The 20,721-nt window shown below is 42.3% G+C and overlaps 1 protein-coding gene across 1 annotated transcript; it reads left to right on the forward strand.

Annotated features, from left to right (window-relative positions):
• Positions 1-15,446: 15,446 nt before the first annotated feature.
• Positions 15,447-20,030, forward strand: GSC (goosecoid homeobox). Its single transcript, XM_005483187.4, is given in 4 exon segments — positions 15,447-15,721; positions 15,723-16,147; positions 16,371-16,630; positions 17,043-20,030. Coding segments are annotated over 4 exon segments (1,113 nt in total). The 3' UTR covers positions 17,196-20,030.
• Positions 20,031-20,721: the final 691 nt, after the last annotated feature.

The raw sequence follows: 20,721 nt of genomic DNA on the forward strand, positions 1-20,721 counted from the left end.
TCTATATGTCTACTGCTTATCTATTTCTCTGTTTTCCATTTTTCCTTATTTTGTTTTGCACTCTCAATATATTAACACACTAAGTTTTGCTCCACTAAACTAAACTTTCCAACTACATTTCCAAGAAGTTAATCCCATTAACTTTTTTATTGTATTTGAAATGGATTTGCCAAGGAAAGCGTATTGCTGTAATTTATAAATCCACTGCAGCACCTCTAGGAGACAACTGTCTCTATGTTTGGACAGGATATGTTATATGGAAATTGAGAGAGAATTTGTAAGATTTATTTTCCACTATTGAAAGCTTTCAAGAACTTAATCTGAAAAAGAGATTATTTCTTTTCTCCCTGTATCCAGTACACAATGTTATAATTTTTTAATAAAGATCATATAGCCTTGGAAAAGCATTTAACAAGCTTCATTGGGATATTAAGTTACAAGCAAAGTTCTTCTATGAAAAATTCTTAAATGTGGAAAATAATTTGAGATTTTGGACAAGCCATGGCTCACTTATTTGAATTTTTTTTATGAAGTTACAAAATAGATGCTGTCCCCAAATACCCTGATCTGCAATGATTAAACTTAGCCTTGTGTGGAGGCCTGGCACAAATCCTCTGCATCATAGCTTAATGATTTATTTTGCTTCGCCCTGAATTTGTCCCTGTTGAAGTCCAAATGTCTTCCAGGGGAGTTGGTTTGGACCATGTAGTCTGTATGTGATAAAAAAATATAAATCTGCTTTGAATAACTGGGGCTGGGTCCAGGGCATGATAGGGCATGGCTCTGTGGGAGTGATGTTAAATGGGTTTTTATGCTCAGATAGGGTGGCCAGAAGATACCCTGAGGTGGAGCTCAGCCCCATTGCCTGCTACCAGAGGACTGGAAAATGGGGCAGAAAGCAGCCTGGTCCCTTGTGGGGAAATGCCTCTCACTTGGGTAGAGATCTCTGTAGGAAAGCTGTGCATGGGGTGGCTGCTGGGGAGGGCAGGAGGGAGGGGAAGAGGAGGGCAAATGGAACCCCAGCATGGCTGTGGCTGCAGGGCAGAGCAGATTCCATCTGGGTCACTGGGAACGACCTGCATGGCCCCTCCATGGGAGCCAGGTGCTATTTAAGGGACCCTCAGGATGCATCCAAACTCTAAGGATTCCAGATGCCCTCCATGGGCTCCTACAGGGCCCTGTGCAAGGCACTGATTTGCCATCAGGAATAAGTTTCTTCATTCCCCATCCCTTGAGCTGGATTATGTCATCGTGCCAGGGCATTAACCTATGGCTCGTACATCTAAATATATTTGATTTGGGGTTTTCTTCTCTTCTAATATTACAGCTTTGCCTGGAGTTTATAAATACTCCATTTAAGGAGCTATTTAGCAGTAACAACATTCCTGAGCTCAATCCAAGAATTGAGCTAATTATGGCTCCCCTTCAAAAATCTATTTCCACTCCCCCTCCCAAGGCCTTCTCTCCCCTGTGGTCAAAGCGCCTGAAGATAATAAAGTGCAAAAAACTCCTACCTAAATAAACAGAGGAATTAATTGGATACACTGTCCCTGACAGATTAGTAAATCCCAGTCTTGCATTACTTATTTATGTGAGTCATCCTGCTGTGTGGAAATATTTGTGTAATACCCTGATTTAGAAGAATTATATTCAAAACCCACAAAACAGGAGGTTTTTTGGCATCTTCCCTAAATAGGATAAGGAAGAGTAACAAGTAATCTGTTTTAACTGCTCATTAGCTGGCTAATGCAACTGGTGATAAATACAAAAAAGAAAGTTTCTGCTCTTGCAACTTCATAACCATTGCATTAATTTTTCATTTTTTCATTCAAGAAAAATCATGTCTTACAGTATCCTTGGAAAAAAGCCTTCTCTGTTTATAGGCAGTGCAATTCCACATTCTTGGTATATGGAACACCAAATGTCCGGGGATAGCCAGCATCCTGGCAGAGTGCCATGCATCTTATTATGTAGTAGGAGAGCCAAATTTCTTCCTGCACAGTATGTCTATAAATAAATTGCTTCTTCCCAAGCAATTACATAGAAGCATTTTTCCAACCAGCATGCAAATACAGGATTTTTTCTTACTGCAAGTAATAGCCAATTTATATTAGTTTAAGGTCAGAATTATTTTAACAATTATATTGAAAATGCCTTTTCCTGAGCTTGCACAGGGATGCAAAAAAATGCAATAAAAATTTTTCTTTAAATGACATTTCTTCCCTTGTAAGGATCTGGCATAAAGAAGCTGTCCTTCAGCTGTCTGTAGCTGAAGTGTTATATGCACATTTCAGCAGGTCTGGTAAAGGCTGACACTGCATTCAGCCCGTAGCTGCTTTGGGGTATTTGTGCAGTTTATTTACACAATGCCTAGAAAAAATAATCTCATCATTTATATTGGTGGCTGTAAGATACTAGAAAATAAATTGGCATTTTGTGATTCTTGATCTAAAATCTGGATGTCAGCAAACTGTCATTGAGCTCCTCATCTCTCGCTCTTATTCAGAGCACATGGCTGTATTTTTGTGGGCTTGACTCATCAGGTTATTGAAACAATGCAGGCAGGAGGTTAGGAAATCTTCATCTGGCTGCTTTGGTAACTTAAATTTATTAAAATAATCAGTCTTAGAAAGCTTTTCAATCAGATTGGCATTGCGCCACATCACCTCTTTCAGAAGTGAGAACCAAAAGGAAATTATAGTGGTACCACCCTGTTGAACTTCAAATATTGACAAAATTAGAACACTACAATATGCAAAGTGTATCTTATTGTGTGACTTCCTTTTATTACACATGGAATGTCTTAGAAACCATGGGGAGACAAGGACTTTCTTTTGTTCCTTCCACATCTCCAGTCATCATCTAGAGTAATTACGTAGTGTATTTACAACTTTTCAGCTTTTTAAAAGGTTTTTTGAGAATGAATGATTGCAAGCTACCTTTCTCTGTTCCTCTTTTGTAACAAAATTTACATTTTTTGACCCTTTAACTTCCTTCTTCTTCCATTATGAAAACTCTTTATACACTTAAATTGTATCTCCCATTCAGAACTTCTTCCATAAGGAAATGTTTGCAGCAGTGGCATCCCATATGGTAAAAGAAGAATAAAAAAACTTTTTATCAGAACTAGAAAATAAATTCCTTTAGATTCAGTATTAAAAACAAGAGCTTGGTAAAAATGCTGACTATATTATTAAGCAGTGTATGGAATTAATATATTTCTTGTGAGTAGTTTCTCATGAAAACTGGTATTTTTTCATGAATTTTGATCTAGTGTGTGCAGCGTAGTTTCTCTGTAGCTTCATCTGTGCCTCCCACTTTGAATGGGAGCCAGAAAGGTGTCATAGATAGCATTAAGTGGGCCATCTTTCCTTAAGACAAAGTATGTTCTTAAATAATAAATGATCCTGGCAAGTTGTTTATTACCAGCAGTTAATGATCTGTTTATTAGTTAAAGTCTGTGGCTGTTAACACTCTAACAAATCAGTTCACTCTGTTAAACATCAATTTTGAGTACATTATTGGTATTAACCATACAACGAACTAAAACTGTTGCAGACAGTTGATTTTATTGCTGTGGCAGAATTGTATAATGGGAGGCAAAGGTGTTCAGTAGGGTACTGCTGCAGATAGATTAGGTTACATTTGTTTGTATTGGTTAGCAACTGACTTTTATCCACAGCAAGTGTGTATTCTCTTTTCCCAAATGTCTCTCAAGCAGTTTAAAGTCCTACATGCTCTAATTTCTGTGTTTTTTAAGAGTGTAAGAATTACTTTTGTGTCTGCACGTATATTTTGAAAAAAAAATAAATGAATTGGTGGCTTAAAAATTAACTTCTGGAAGGTGTGTGTGATGAATAGCTTGCTTAAAAAAAGTTTAAAAAAAAAAAGCTCAGAAATGAAATACTGCTAACACTGCTTGTTTGCCTGAGCAATTGGCAGTAGATCAACTGGTTTTCCAGACTAGTTGCAGCTACTGGGAGGAACAGAGACAGAGTTTAAAGATTCTGGTGTCAGCTCGGCATTAAGCTGTGCTTACATCATGTTAAAATCCCACAAGCATCTTCAAAAAAAATAAGAAGACCTGGGATATTAGGTGATCTTGATGAGAACACTTGGTCTTGAGTGGAATGGTGCTCTACAAGGTTTTGGCTCTGCCTAGTCCCAAACCATAAAATGCATGGATTGCAATTTTGCATCTGATCAGGAAACAAAGCTGTAAAAGTAGGTTCACTCCTAGGGCTCAAGTAGTGGTAATAAGTCTGGCAAGGCTGCATAAATAGGTGTGAGAATTACATTCCAACCCACAAATTCAAGAGTTCAGATCTGTTCTTTCAATTTTGGCCCACTTCTCATAAAAGGTAGCTCTAAATACTTTCAGCATTTAGAAGTAATCCACTGATACATTGGCAGAGAGGAACCCCCAAAAGATTTACTCTAAAATGCATAAAAAATACTTTTCTCCAATTTGCTTGACAACTAAATTATTTTTAGGGTTGTTTCTTTGACAGATTAATCGAACAGATCCAAAACCTTGTATGAGCCCAGTATTATTTCTCTCCTTTCTGGAGGGGCTGATTCAAATTTCATTTAATTAATTTCATTTGATTCATTTGAATTCAGTTGAATTCAGCTACAACCAGCATAGTTAAACCAGAAATCCGTGGTTCATAGCACTTAGCTAGTGCAAAGGCTATCTCAAAATAGTATTTAAAATTAAATGACACTAACATTATATTGATAATCTACAACTTGCTTGGGGCAGAAAACATTACTGGGGAACGTGTTGTACCACCACAACTGTAGCTGTGGTCTAAAAGGTCAGTACAGAACAAGAATTCAGTAACAAAACTGGCACTTTGGACCCTGAACAGGAGGATGTCTAGCAGAGCTTTCTGTAAAGGTATTAAAGTGTTCAGCTCTTTTCATGTTTGCCAACCAATTTTAATGCCCTGTTGAAGGAGGAATAGGAGGACCTGTGGTTTACACCCAGTGTCAACAGCAAGGTAATTTCCCTAAGAGTAAGTACTGCTTTCCTGAGAGTTTTAATTACCCTCGAGATCCTGTGGTTTCCATCCAGACTTGCAATTAGCCAGTTATCCCACAGGAAGGTATTTGCAATGTAATCTGAATTAAAACCTAATCCAACTCCTGTTAAAACCAAAGCTAATGTAGATTTGCTGAAATTCTCTCTCTGTCTGTTTGTTGCCAGTTTACCTTGTTTAGGGGCTTGAGCTGCTGCAGCCTCCCTGTCACTCAGGGTCACCTACCCTGCTTCAGAGCAGTCCTAGAAAACAAAGCAGCAAGAGAGGGGAAGGAGGACAGCTCAGCTCTCACCCTGGCTAGGCAGTGACACAAACTTTCCCATTTGTCTTTGGGAACACCAAATCACATTCTAATCTTCCAAAAAAAATGCAGATTTTATAAACTGGTGCTATAGAAATGATCGTAACAGAAGTCATGTTGCTCCCTGTAGCCCGTGAGGATTACTGCCTGCAAGTTCCTGCAGCTGGCATTCTGAGTTTGTGTGCATTATAAACACAAGTTCAGACATATCCAAGGAAATCTGTGCTGGTTGCTGTATGAGTGGATTGTTGGTGCTATAAATTTGAATGCACTGACACTTTCTTCTTGCCTGAAATGTAGTGATAGCTATACATGTTAGCATGTGTTTTTATATTAAAGTCCTGTGTAGGATGGCATGAATGCTAAATGTGTTTTCATTTACTGAATGCCTTTTACTGTCCCTTACTCTGCCCTGTTTAGAGTGCCACCAAGCAATGAGTGGTTTTAACAGGAAAACCTCTGAGTTGTTTCTGGTAGCATGTATTTTTTCTTATCAATGCATCACTCTGAAAAATGCAGCCTACTGCCAAAACAATAGACTTTTCCTGTACTTTTACTTTTCTTCAATCTGTAAGAGCAAGGCTCCATTTGAGTCCTTTTAAATTAATATTGTGAATGACACATCAGAGAAGAGTGTGTATTTTACCAGTCAGGCGTGAGGGTGTTTGAAATCAGCCTTCAGTTTGAAGTGACAGACAGCAGCCAGACTAACAGCACAGGGAGGGTGAGAGGGAAGTTGTGTAGGATGGACAGGTCAATGGTACTCAAGCAACCCACAGGAAAGGAAATACTAAAATTATGCAACTTGATGTCCCATGCTTCTTTCTCTTTAAGAACAATGTCTATATTATTGCAGTCACTCTCAGCACAGAATTCCTCTACATGCAGTAAGCAGGTAGAAAATTCAAATGCATTTTCAGAATCTTATATTTTCAATGGCTAGATTTTCTTATCTGGATTTTAATAGAGAGACAGAACCAGTTCAATGATTTCAGAATAAGTGTGTTGGTGGAATTGCTGCGCACAGCCTAACTCTGGTATTGCTTAAGAGTGAATGTTTCAATTTTCCTCCTTGAGCCTTGTTTGAGACTGCACAACATGCAACACAACCAAGTGTGGAATATAGCCCAGAAAATTTAAGACACTGACTGAGGACTGTTTGTGTATCACTCCTCCTTTGAGGACAGAGCAAGCAAAGGGCATGTCAAGCTAATGCTTTTGTTAACCACAGCCAGTTCTGAAGTCAAGGCATTCTGTGGATCAGAAAGTCAGATTTCTTTCAACATAGCTCTTTCCAGAACTTGATGCTCATGTTTAAATCATTTTAGAATTAGGAATCCAGTTGTTGGGCCAGAGTATAGACTAGGGAATATTTGTACAAAATATTTAAAGTTGTTCTCTGGTTTCCCTGGATCCTGCTAATGTTTCAACATGGACCAGTCTCTTTTTGCTGAAATAGGGCATGCTGAGGTTAGGAAAACCTAAAATTAGTGGGATTTAAACTCTAATGGCTAGACTAAAGCATTAGTCATCTGATGACTGATGCCTTAAGATGTCTTTGTAAAGAAAATACTTTTCAATCAAAAGAAACCAAAACACTGCACTACCTGCTTTAGGCAGACTGAGAATATGTGTGTGTGTTGGAAAACTGGTTGAGTTGCAAAGGTTCTGAAAGTTATCTCAAACTTTTAAAAGTTTTGTCTTATGTATTTTACAAAATGAATATACACGGGAACTTCACATGACACTAGTCATGGGTTGTGCAATATTTAAAGATGCACAAGTAGATAACCTTTCAGATAGAGTACCAAATTAGTGATGAAAATGGGTAGATGTTGCTGTCACTAACTGCTGTTTCAAATCCATCTCCACACCCTGTTCAAAACAGCAAATTTTGTAACCAGCCTGAAATTCAAAGGTTTGGAAACGAAAACTTTCTGCAGACAGTTATTGTGAGCGCTGTTATTGAGCTACAATTTGGTGTTCTGAAAACATCTGCAGTCTCAGTGGGACTTTTACTCCTAAGTGGAATGCCTTCGCTTATTTTTGGGTCACTTATTAATAAGAAGTGGTAGAAGCCCACAGCTCACTTTAAAGGAAGCCTGCTCTGTGAACTGTGGTATCTCTCTAGGATTATGAAGGGAAAAGATCTGCAACTCACTCTCCTCTTCAAGCAGTGCAGATGCTCACTGTACACATAATAATATAGCTGAAAGACTCAAAACAGCCCCAGTAAAAAACATTTTCCATGAGAAAATTAAGAGTAGATCAGAGTGTTCTATAAATTCACATTCTTTATGCACTGACGTTCCTTGGTTAGATCTTTCCTAAAATACCTTATGTCCACTGGATTTTCTCAAAAAATGGTAGCAAATACATGTTTACTACCCTGAGGCTAAGCCGCAGTGAAGAACTGGCCCAAGAAATGCATATATCCATCCATCCATCCATCCATCCATCCATCCATCCATCCATCCATCCATCCATCCATCCATCCACCCATCCATCCAGTTTTGAGCACATTTAATCCTCAAATCAGTTGCTAATGTATGTTGATGTATCGACTGCAAGAGGCAGAATGGGGAAAGAGTTATTATTCCCTCTCCCTGAGAATATTTACCAATGGAAACAGGATTCATCCTCACTCCCAAAAGCATCTTGTGCCACATCAGCACAGAAATAAAGAGGATGCCATCAATAAAACTTCTGAGAAAGGAAACATCCCTGACTTTTAGCTCCTGTATCGTGTTCTCTGCTCAGTTCCTAGTCCAGAATTTCATCTAACTACACAGCATATTGACCTCTTGAAACAGGCATCAGGCCCAGAATATGATCTTGCATATCTTACTAAAACTTTGGAACAAATCCATCAAAAACCCTCTGAATTTACATTTTCATTAAAAAAAAAAAAAAACTGAGTTCCCTTCAGAAACAAAAGTTTGAAGACTAGGCTGTGAGAAAGCAGTGCATAGGAATTAGAAAGAAAATAGAAACCCAAAGGCAAAGTGTCTAGAGACAGCTGGAAATGGATAAATACTGGCATAATATTCCTGATTCATAGGAGCAGAAGACATACTTGTTGCTCCAAAATACTGTATAATCCCAAATTATGAAAAAAAAACCCCTGTCTCATTAGATGGCATTCAAAGTGTAAAAGGTACATGTTGCAAACTTTCAGCTAAAGGTGAACATGCATCACAGAAGTTCAAAAATCTAGTTCTGGTTAGTTTGGGATTAGATGGCTAGTTGGGAAGAAAATAACCATAAATTAATTCAGACCTCAAGTTAAACGTATCTAAATTTAATATTTTCTGGAGGCTTTCAGAAAAGTGTCAAAACACTTAAGTATATCAATATTGCAAATAAAATTGTCTTTAGAAATACTAAAAAGAAACAAATCCAAACATAATATAAACACAACTTTTTAGTTCTGTCATCTAGTGGTTTGAGTCTTGTGTTGAGTTCTACAAATGATCTTTGCAGGAAATAGGCAATTTTTGCCTAAATTAGAACACAAATGAGGATGTGGTTTACTGACAGCAAGATAGAGACATAGATTAAAGTTGAGAACATTAGTAGGTAAATACAATAACTCTTCCACTCCAGTTGCTTCATTGGATGATGTTTTTCACCTAATGTAAGCACTGATCACTGAAACAGATTATAATTATATTTATTTCAATGGTATTATCAAAACATCATCTAACCAAGATAGTATTTCTGTAGTTCCTTCTGGCATATTTGCCTCGCCTACTTCAAATCTGTTACCCTTTATTATATATTTATCCACTATAGATTTGTTGGTTTTATTTTTGTACTTTTGACCTTCATTACTAATACTATTTCCTGGATTTATAAAAAATTCAAATAATATGTATTCATTATATGTATCTGACACACTTCATTAAAAAAAGTGGTTTCAGTCATATAGTGTTTGGAAATGATAATGTGACTTTTAGCTGGAAGATACTCTCTATTTCACTTCTGATTCAAAATCACTGGCAAGTACCCAGCAGAATTCCACAAATGTGGGATTGGGCTCCAGTTCTAGCTCCACCATGGTAAACACTGTTAGATTAGACTACAGTCATATCCACAACTCTAAATCTCCTGAAAGTCATGAAAGTCTGGACATACATCATGTGCATGGTACAGAAAACAATGCAGTAGCTGTCTTTTTGTACAGTTGATTTATTTGTTTTTAAGGCTGACTTTGTTGCTCTAACTCCCTTGCAAAGACTTTTGAGGTTCTTTGCATTACAAATGAAAAGTTACTTTGGGTGCAACCTCCAGAACCTTTTCAGAGAAAGGAGAGGTTCTGGTGGCATTATGTATTTACACTTTATACTACAGAGAAGACCTTTAGCCAATGTAATAATGCCTGGGTGGGATGATAAATGCTGACCACATACAATTCCCATTGATTTGTAGTTGTGTGTGCTCAGGAGCTGTTGTGGTTTAAAATCCAGTGTGGTACATGATGATCCAAAAATTTAGTTCAGTTATTGGAAAAAGGTAAATGAACAATAGAAGTCTTCATCTGATTTATGTTTACCAGTTGGGAAAATGGTCCTTTGGTTTTTAGTTTGCTTTTTTTAAATTACTCAACTTATAATAGCACGAACCCTGGCATAGCAAGTGATTTAATAGCATAAAGAGCACAAATTATGCATCGTGTTTGTAGGGAACAGATACACAGATCTCCCTCTCCACCATTACGTGTGACTGTATGTATAACATGGGGAATTAGGGTTAGCTCATCCTTACAGAGAAAATTAAAGTGCTAATAGGTTAGAGTGAAGCCATTTTGTCTGGAAGCTGGTAAGCACACTGCCACAGTATGTTCAGTTTCCAGAAGAAATGTTGGCTACTGGCTGTACTGTGATTGAGAAGCACTTTGTAAACCTGGGTCAGTCATGGGTGTGCAACAGAGCCACTATGTCAGCCTCTCCAGCACCTCCCTTGGAATGAATGTTTCCTTAATGTAGATGTCCAGATCATCCCACTTTCCTGACCTTGAATGGGTTTGATCACAGTATCTTTGAGTAAAGAAAATCACTCAAACTGCTTTTGATGGGAAAAAAAGCTTCCAAGTACCAAGGCAACCTCCTGTTGACTCCTGCCATTGCAGCCAAGGACCCAAAGTGTATTCCCATTGTCCCCTTGCAAAGGTGCACTATGTCAAAAGATTCTCCTTTGCAACAATCTGCTCAGTTTGGATGCATATTTCTCTGTTAAGATGAAAAGTCTTTTCTTGCTGAGTCATTGATGTCATATATCCTCATTCGCCAAGTATGCTGTTAGCCGGAATACATATGAAACCTGCAAAAAAATCTCATTGGCCTTTGTTCAAATTCACGGAAACCTACAAGAGATTTTACTTTCTCCACTAGCTTATATCAAATCAGACTGAACCCGTACCAGCTTTTAAATTGCTACAGCATCTGATTTGTCTATAACAAAATTTGTCTATGTTGACTCATTACAATTCTGAAAAAAAATCACCTCTGACCACTAACAAAGGGGGTAGTGTATCTTGAGAACTCTGTGTATGACTAGCTGACATATACAATAAATACAAATGTTACTACAGTAACGGATTGAAATTATATAGTTCATTTAAACCTTTTTCCAACTTCAGCTGAGTCCCCGCTAAAGCACACAGGAAATAAACACATTGAGCTGTCTGGCACCAGGCAACTATCCAGGTCCTGCTCTGTCTAGCACTGTGCTAGGCTTATCCATCTAATCAACATTAGGAGGTTTATTTATGTCAGACAGATATATTAGTAATAAATGAATTTATTCAGTAGCTTGGTGGATTTATACGTGTACAAAATCATTTTAGTTTAAGCACACTTAAAACTGAGTGACTCCACTACTTTTATGGGCTGTATCCTGAAGCCCTTAGCACATTCTAGCCTCCTCTTCACAAGAAAAAAAAAAATACAACCCAAACCACACAACGCTCGCCCCCCCCCCCGACACACACTAAAAAAAGCCCAAAACAAAAAACCAAAACACATCACCAAAACAAAACACTAATTGAAGTCAATGGAATGTTTACTGGAGCAAAAACTGCAAAAGACTTAAGAACTGGTGAAATGCAAGTGAACATGAAGCTAGCAAAGTGGCATTTCAAAGGGTAGTGGTATGTTTATATACTTTGTATGCAATATTCCGTGTATAAAAGTCTGTTTCAATTTTTAAAGCCCAAGATAGTTTGTAGAGGAGAAACAGCTGACGGAATTCAGAAGGGATATCTGCGTTTTCTTCATCACACCTATTTGTACTTTAGACAGACTTTGTTTTAAGGCATTAATTTGACATGCGAGTCAGGTCTGTGCTACGTTGAAGACTGTTTTCACTGATTCCTCTGTTGTTTTTTAGAAAACAGGACTGAGAATTCTCTTAGTGCTAAGGTTTATCCATTTCAATCAGACAGTGAGTGGCACATTCCCACCTCATTCGCAGTTTTTAATTCCAATTGCTTTTGAAATGTCCCTTTTCCTTCCCCCCTTTATGCTGCCACTTGAAAGTTGAAATGCAGCAAGAATGTAACGTTAGGTGCCAGTTTTCTGAATTACAGGGTGACTGCTTTAGCTGATCCCAAAAAGCAAGTGTCTTTTTATACCGCATAAAAGCCTGAAATGTTTACATATCAAAAGGCTATAGGCCAATTTCTGTCAAAATTATACATGAAGTTAAGCAGTACAAGCAATTTATTTAAACACTAGTCATTGTAGAAAAATTCAAAACCATATGCTCTTTTAGCAGTTTTTCACAAATGCATTTGACCCATGACTTGGCAAGACATGCATGCTTCATAATTTACTCTAAATTTCAAATCCTCTTGACATTTAAATAAAAGATCTTCATTAATAAAGTTTATATGAATGAAAACTTTAGAAGCTGATATTGTTAGAGGGAAGCTTTCAGAAAAAACCCAACCGCTTTTCTGCCTCGTTTTCAAATGACTGACTCTCCTAATCAGTTCAAGATAAGTTTATTCTGGGAACAAATTACGGTAATTTCGCATTGTATGACTTTTATACTTTTTTTTTTCCTGGTGAAGCAATGATGCAATCAATTTGAAACAAACGTGGGTGAGCGCTGCAGGGTGATGGCATTTCTAAGAGAGAGATGTGCCGCGAAGCGCCCGTTCGCTGCCGCTCATCCCCAAGCCCCCGGTTCAGCCCTCGTTGCCCCTGGCGTGGGGCGGGAGCCGCAGCCGGACCCGCTGCGCACGGCGAGCCTGGGCCTTGCCGAGCCGTGCCGTGCCGAGCGGTGCCGTGCCGGGCCGGGCCGGGCCGAGCCGAGCTGGGGTGCCCCGGGCCCCTCCCGGCCGGCAGCCCCGGTACCGTTCCAGCCGGCCAAAGGCTCCGCCGGGAAGGCGGTGGGTGCGTTTTGCATCCCCGGAATTGTTCTTTAATGTATTAAAATAAAAGAAAAAAATATGTCCGTTTTCTCCAAGCGCATTTTCATAGACTTGTGTATGGTGATTGCTTTGTATGGAATCGTGTTTGGGTAATAATATTGAAAATCAGCGCGGTGTTTACCGTATTTCATGCCTAACAGCTTGCTCTGCCCAGCGCTATGCTCCTCTTTAGATCCCTCTTTCAACCCATGCTGTGACCACCCTCCCGTAACAAACAATTGCTTAGCAACACTATGCAGCACAATTTGCTTGTGTTTCATTTGTTATTACAATTTCACCCCGACATTGTGCGACAACTGATTGTTTGTTTAACACAATTTTCCGTTTGCCAGGTTAGTGAAGAGCGCACGGGAAATGAGAAACTCCGAGAGCGGGTTTTGCCAAGGGGGTATCAAAACCGGGGGTTTCACGGCAAAACGACTCTAATACAAAACAAAACAAAATAAAAGAGACCTTCCTCACTGGGGGAACAAGTTATTTAGAAAATATAATTTTCAAATTAAGAATAAAGGTAGGCGTTATAGCATGGTGGATCATCCGTCAGGGGAGCAGAAAACTCTTGGGGAAGCCGAGCGTCCGTCTGGCCCGGGCCGTGTGTGCTCCGCCAGCGCCGCGGCCCCTCCGGTGCCCACGCGTGTCCCGCGGTGCTGACACCACCTGGGAGAAGCCGGACAGGCGCGGACATGAACCCTGACGCAAGTGATGCTGAACACCCGAGAAGCCGGGTGTCCCCACCGAGGGTGTCCCCACCGAGGGTGTCCCCACGGCAGGAGCGGGCTCTGGGGCTCACCCGGGTTGTTTCCCGAGGGGCGGCAGTCCCGGCTGAGCGCTGTCCCCGCCGCCCCGAGCCCCCGGGATGCTCCTGACGGGTCGATGCGGAGCAGAGCGGGCCGTGTCCCGCTGCCGGCTCTCCCGGGACCCCGAGCCCCGCAGGCCGCCCGAGGGATGCTGCGGCGCATTGCTGCAGAGCCGCCGAGGACGTGGAGGAGCATCCCGATGGCGGCATTAAGCAGGCGCTGCTCTGCATGCAGCGTGACCGGCTGCACTCAGGGAATTACTGACCAAAAAACCCCGACAAACCGAAACTCCCTCTCCGAGCCCACCCTCAAACAAACAAAAAAAAAATTAAACAAAACTCTCAAAATATCAACAGAAAAAAAATTTTCTCAAATCTAACCAAAAACCCGCCGAACCCTCTGTCAAATAGTTTCACTTTCCATCAAATTTGAAAAACTTGCACGAAGTTCAGGTCTAAATGCCAAAGGCGTAAAGAAATGGTTAGGCAGATAAATTGAAGCAAAAACCGATGCAGCTAATTAAACACATTGCGAAGTATCAACAAAGCGAGAATTTAGTTTTGGCATTCTTTTTTTTAACGCTTATACAAGTCTTTCGCTGTAAATACGTTTCAAATCATTCTCAGGTGCCGTTTTAAATCCTGGAATATAGAGGAAAGAAAGGCTAAAAATAAAGTGCGAGTAAGCGCTAACGAGGATATTCTTTGTTGAGGAAAAATAATGTGTTCCTCGTAAACGGACTCTAATGGCTTGTTTTCATTTCATGCGTACAATTTCCTACCTTCTTTGATGGAGAGTTGATGGGGTAAATAGTCTAATCTTATTCAGTTCACCTCCTGTGGATTCCCAGGGACAGTCGTGACAGACGAAGTATTCTGCAAATCACAAGAGCCAGCTACCAGGAGAGCCAAACCTCTTAATAGCAAGAGTTTTAGGGATTTAAAATTTGTCCATTTAAAAATTCATAGAACATGCAAAATATAAAGTTCTCTGCATCATTGCAACTTTATGGCCTTTGTTTTCTAAGCTAGATAATTAAAGATTGAAAAGAAAAGAAATAGGCACCAAGACAGATCAGAAATAAATTGGGATACCTACCACACCCGGGGATTTGAGATAGCACTGGTCTTTAACGTTTGCGTCTCTTGGCTTGTATTAAAAATAGAAGGTGGTACCTGTCTGAATCTGTTAAAAAAGAAAAAAGAAAGAAAGAAAGAAAGAAAACAGAGAGATAGAAGTTTACAATATTCATGTGTCCTTGTTCCGCCAGGTGACCTAGGAAAATAGTAAAAATAAAATAGTTCAGTTACTCAGTGAAGACGTTGTTGCTTCACTGCATAAACCTTAAATCACAGAAACACATACTCTTCAATGCCCGCTCAGTCCTCCGAGCCGGGGATGCAAGATTCAAATCGTGCTACAGAAACACTTGGAGTGGGGGCGCGTTGCATGTTTATGTGGCAGTTTATTTTTTTTTTAAAGTGCTTCTTAAGCAGTTCGAAGCATAAATAATGAATCTGAGCCTTAGACAGAGGAAATCGCACCCACTAATGTGAACTAACACGATCAAAGTAGGCGCATAATAGACAAGACTAGGAGCTGCTAACCACTTCTACACAATGGCATTAATAAGATTAACCTGGGCAATTAGCCGGTGCAGCAGAGATCAAGCCTAAATCTGGGGCCTTTCTAAAAAGCCCACTAATGGAAAGGATTACGTTAATTTCATTAATTCTCAATACACAGACTTGGGCTGCTTTCACTCCTTTGTGTAACCCCCACCTCTTCTCCACCAAAAAAGGGGAGAAAAAAAATCAAATCTGGTTTTGTTTGTCATCTGCATATTACCAGGAACTAAATCCAGGATGACGTCGCCTGGGTATAAAAAAGGGAAGAGGTTCAGATGGATTATACTCCGAGCAGCCCTCTGGGTTGAGATCAGTAAACAGGCGAGAGTTGAGGGGGGAAAGTTCCAGGGGTGGATCCTGCGCACACGCACACACACCGCACACGCGCGCACAGACACACACGCACACTCTGCCCGCAAGCTGCCCTCGGAAAAGGCTCTTTTCTTTTCGCTCCGATCCCTTTTTCAAATTTATCCGAAAAGTTTCGATTTCGCGTCCTTCCAGCCTCTTCCCCCCCCCTTCCCCGGCCACCACCTACCCTCCCTCCCGCCCTCCTCCCTCCCTCCCCCGGCCGGTCCCCGCCGCCCTGCCCCGCACGCTTTGGGGCATGCCTGTGAGCATGTTCAGCATCGACAATATCCTGGCGGCCAGACCTCGCTGCAAGGACTCGGTGCTGCTGCCCCCGAGCGCCGCGCCCGTCGTTTTCCCCAGCCTCCACGGGGACTCGCTCTACGGCAGCGCCTCCGACTACGGCGGATTTTACTCCCGGGCGGTGGCTCCCGCCTCCGCGCTGCCGCCGGCCGTCACTGGATCCCGGCTCGGCTACAACAACTACTACTACGGGCAGCTGCATGTGCCCGCGTCCCCCGTGGGCCCTTCGTGCTGCGGGGCCGTGCCGCCGCTGGGTGCTCAGCAGTGTTCCTGCGTGCCCCCCGCAGGTAAGGCGACCCCCGTGGGACGGGACGGGACGGGATGGGACGGGACGGGCCCCCTTTGTTCCCGCAGCCCGGGGCCCGAGCGGTGGCGGGGAGCTGGCGGCCCGCGGGAGAGCGGCCGGGCGGCGGGAGGGGGCAATTTCTGTTCGGGATGGGACGGGACAGGAGTGGGGGGAAGCAGCGATCTCATGCAAAGCCTATCGTCGACTCGTCTGTCTGTCCGTAGGTTACGAGGGCACTGGGTCAGTCCTGATGTCCCCTGTTCCCCATCAGATGTTGCCCTACATGAACGTGGGCACTTTGTCCCGGACGGAGCTGCAGTTACTGAACCAGCTGCACTGCAGGCGAAAAAGGCGGCACCGGACTATCTTCACTGACGAGCAGCTGGAAGCGCTGGAAAACCTCTTCCAGGAAACGAAATACCCAGATGTGGGCACGAGGGAACAGCTGGCCAGAAGGGTGCACTTAAGAGAGGAAAAAGTGGAGGTACTTTGCTTTCTTTTTCCTTCTTCAACCCTCCCATTCGCACTCAAAGGCGCCCGAGCCGGATGCATCGCGGTGCGGCTCCAGCCCGGCTCTGCCAGCGGAGCCGCTTTGCGGGGGCAGAGGGAAAGTTCTTTATTCTTCCCAAGTGCCCTTCCTTGGGCCAGCCGACCGAGCCTGTCCCAGGGCTGTGAGGGATTGTCGGCCGGCGGCTGTGCCTCCTGAAGGCGCCCGGCCGGTCCCACCCGAGCGGCTGTTTCCCCCGCCTCCCTCCGTCTGTCGGTCCGTCCGTCTGTCCGAGCGCGGCCTCCCACACCGGCCCCGGCAGGGCTCCTGAGGGGCTGAGGTCAGCTCCGGGTTTACACAGTTTTATTTTTATTTTTCCCTCTAATAATTTAATTTCTTAACGCAACAGGTTTGGTTCAAAAACCGCCGGGCGAAGTGGAGGAGGCAAAAGCGATCGTCTTCGGAGGAATCAGAAAACGCACAAAAGTGGAATAAAGCGTCTAAAACGTCACCGGAGAAGAGACAAGAGGACGGGAAAAGTGACTTGGATTCTGACAGCTGATACTTCTAAGTGGGGGGGACATTTCCCGTGGACTGTCGGACACGCTCCAGAGGATGCTACTAATCTTGCACAAGATCTGCCTTGTTGGAGGGGGAAAATATCTGTATATAATGTACAATGCCCCGAGCTAATTCCGTGTAAATAAAATGTGTTGCGGACGTGTTGCACAGGTAGACGGCGGCGCGTTTGTTCAATCTGCGCCGCGGGGAGAGGGAGAGAGCGGGACAAGGGAGCGGGGAGCGGCGGTGCGCGGATCCCCGGGAGCAGGGCGGCCTCGCCGGGCAGTCCCGTGTTGGGGTGCGGCGTCGGTGTGAGAGCCGGCGGAGCGCAGCGGTGTCGGGGTGAGAGCCGGCGGAGCGCAGCGCTGGCGGGCCCGCTCTCCGCAGCCCGGGCAGCGATGGCGGGTCTCGCACCGGGGGGAAGCGGCCGAGGCCCAGCCAGGCAGCCCGGTACGGGATCAGCCCGCTAGGAGCCCGAGGAGGCCGGGAGCGAACCCCGTTCTCCTCCCGAGGGCCGCCCGCGGCAGTCCGGCCCCGCTCGCTTCTCCCGGCCGGGAGCGCTGCGGCTCCTCTGCCCCGGCTCTCCCGCCCCGGCTGCCCCCGCCTCGGCCACCGTGCCCTTGGGAACACCAGCAGGCAAAGCAAACCCGGCCCCACACTTGATGGCTCTGCCCCGTCTCCCTGCGGCTGAGCCTTGTTGGGTTTCCAAAGCGTTCGTCTTTGACCCTCGTTTGAGAAACCGTCTCTCTTCAGCGGTGCTTAAAGTTGTTGTTAATAAATTTTAGACATTATCAGATGGATTGCACTCAAGGGGAGTACGACCTCTTGTGTGCTGCTTTTTTTCGGGTGTTTCAGAGGAAGTTGCTAATGGAAGTTTTCTCCCCTTTGAGGCAGCACCTTTGCAATTACGAAAGCAGTGACAGCCTGGCCTCGTTTTACTCTTCCCTCTGCGAGGGCCTCGTAGTTGAGTCGTCTATTCCCCCCTTAAAATTCAAGTTCGTTTTCCTTTTGCTTTTTTCCCTGTGACTCTCCAGCTCAGAGCTTATCATTTCAGAGAGGAACCACGGCGGCTTCCCCATGGTGTGTTTAGGAAGATCCTCTCTCGTTGTTTAAAAGACTGTTCATAAAGTTAAAACAAATAACCTGAAAGTGTAAAGCCAATTCAGACGATCTCTGGCCCGACAACTTCAGGCTGTGCCTTTCATTCAAAGTTAAGTGGTAGTGAGCTGATTTTTCTTAATTATGGCCAATGCCTAAACTCACCTGTATCTATTAAATCTCACCTAGTTTAGACCAATTGTTTTTTCAAATACGCTCATCATTACTTCAAGTGACACAAGAAAGCATCAGGTGCTGTGTTGCTTGCCTTTTTCCTATTTTTTCGTGATGTATCCATGTTTTTGTGGGTGTTATAACACGGTGCATACTGCAGGTGTTAGTGTGATAGAGCCAGTCTTAGTACCTGTCTGCTCAGGCGACTTTTTAATGTCAGTGTTTCCACATAGATGAGGTATCTCATTCTGAGCGACCTCTCACCACGCCAAGATGTAGGAACAGCTGCTGAGGAAGCAATTCAGCATGGTTTGGTGTGAGCCACTCCTTCAGGGGGCTAAGAGTTTCACAGCTACTGCTGGCTTGACGAAAAAGAAATTCAGCCTCTCGTTCCTCGGTGCAGCAAAGGAGGAAGGGTAAAAGCAAATGGATTCCTCTTCTTGGATGGTTTGGTTTTATGGAGCTATTGCATTTTGGAGATTCCACCCTGTTGCTATGGATGCATATTTGACCTCTGTAAATTATATTGAATTACAACACAACAGCACTAAAAATTAGTTCTTAAATTGCTGAAAATTAGATTTGAAGTGTTTTGTTATGTTCTATGCAGGAAGTCTTGCTGAGTGGATTTTTAATGTCATCACGTCTGTATTTAGTCATTGTTAGGTCTTAAAATGCATACTTAATTTGCAAATAAAAGCTAGGTCTAAAGATAATATTGCCCAAGACTTTACAAATGCTTATTTATTTGTGTTATTTCCATGTGTAAATATCTCTACTGCCACAATGGGATCTTGGTAAGGTTTTGTTTTATTTTGCATTTTTTAATGATAATTTTGGGAAGTCACTATTAAAGATTTTAGCTTGCATAGTGGAATGTAGGAGTTAAACTAGATCTGGGTTTGTAAAAAGTGGGATTTAAAAACATTTTTGATTACCAATAGGAGTTACCTAAAGTTGCAGTACATGTCTCTAAAGAAACTTAGACTTTTCCAGTGGGAGCAATGGTTCCAGTTGTGACCCACAGAAGCTCCAGGTATCCAAACATGCCAGTTAATGGATTTATTAAGAACTGTTTGTTCTGTGGAAGCATGGGATGTGATGTAAGAATCAAAACTTTGTATTGCAAAACACAGTTTCTATCCATGGAATTGTGATGAATCACCTCTGATTTCTTTAAAATACCATTGTACCTTTGTCTGTGTTAATTTTTGAGTTTTCCATAAACTCTTTATTACGATAAGCTTGATCTTGCAGTCAAAGGAATCTAGTTTTATTACTACATGTACGTGTAGATCTACTGAAGTTAATAATATGACTTTAAAATCGAATTGAAAAGCAATTTTAATCTTGACCTAAAAGCTTAACCTTACTTACTAAAAATGGTGTTTGTGCCATTAATTGGAGTAGCTGTCTCATTGTTTTTCTCACTGGTGTTTGTTGAAAACCTAGAAGTTTCATTCTCTCTTTTTAGCCTACAAAATGAGATTCTGTGCAGTATGGAAGTCTGATAGTGAAAAAGTAGTGAGAAGTTTGCATGGAAAGGATCAAGAAAGTTGAAAACTAAATTATTGAAAACATGAGGGGGATTGTAATAAGAAGATCTCTCACTCACTTGTGCTGTTTTGTTGGCATATTCAATTTCTAGATGTCTGTCTGGATTTTTATTTTAGGAGGATTCCTACATGCCAAAATGCAAATGCCACGTAGCAGCTTTCATTATTTTCTCTTTCTGTTCATGCAGTAGGAATAAATCAAAGCAAGGAACCTGAATATGTGCTATGTTCCAGCAGGTTCAGTTCTAACAAAGGGGCTTTGAAAGAGTTGTTTGTGGTTCTGTTTGTTAACACTTGTCTAAAAAGTAGACCAAAACAGAATTAAAAAAAAAAAATTGGCCAGTTTTTTCTGTATCTCCTCCATGGCAACTTAGAACCTTGTATCTTGGGCAAACATTCTCAGAAGATTGGATGGGGCTGAAATGTTTTGTATTGCTCATGCTACTGAGGCACTGTCTAGGTTTTACAATTTGAGTTCAGCTTCTTGCTGTCTTACTAATTCTCTATGAAATGTTGGACTTCTTTTTTCTTTCTAAATTTCTGTCTGTAGAATGAATAATATTCCTCTCAGATCTCACAAGGGAGTTAGGTTGAGTGGGGGATTATAAGAAGAAACGTAAGCTACTTTGGAGGTTCACCACTGTCATGCAGACTTATTCCAGATAATGCTGTGCATTATAGGAGTAATAACTGAATAAT

This window comes from Zonotrichia albicollis, chromosome 6, assembly GCF_047830755.1.
Source record: "Zonotrichia albicollis isolate bZonAlb1 chromosome 6, bZonAlb1.hap1, whole genome shotgun sequence".
Classification (NCBI taxonomy): Eukaryota; Metazoa; Chordata; class Aves; order Passeriformes; family Passerellidae; genus Zonotrichia; species Zonotrichia albicollis.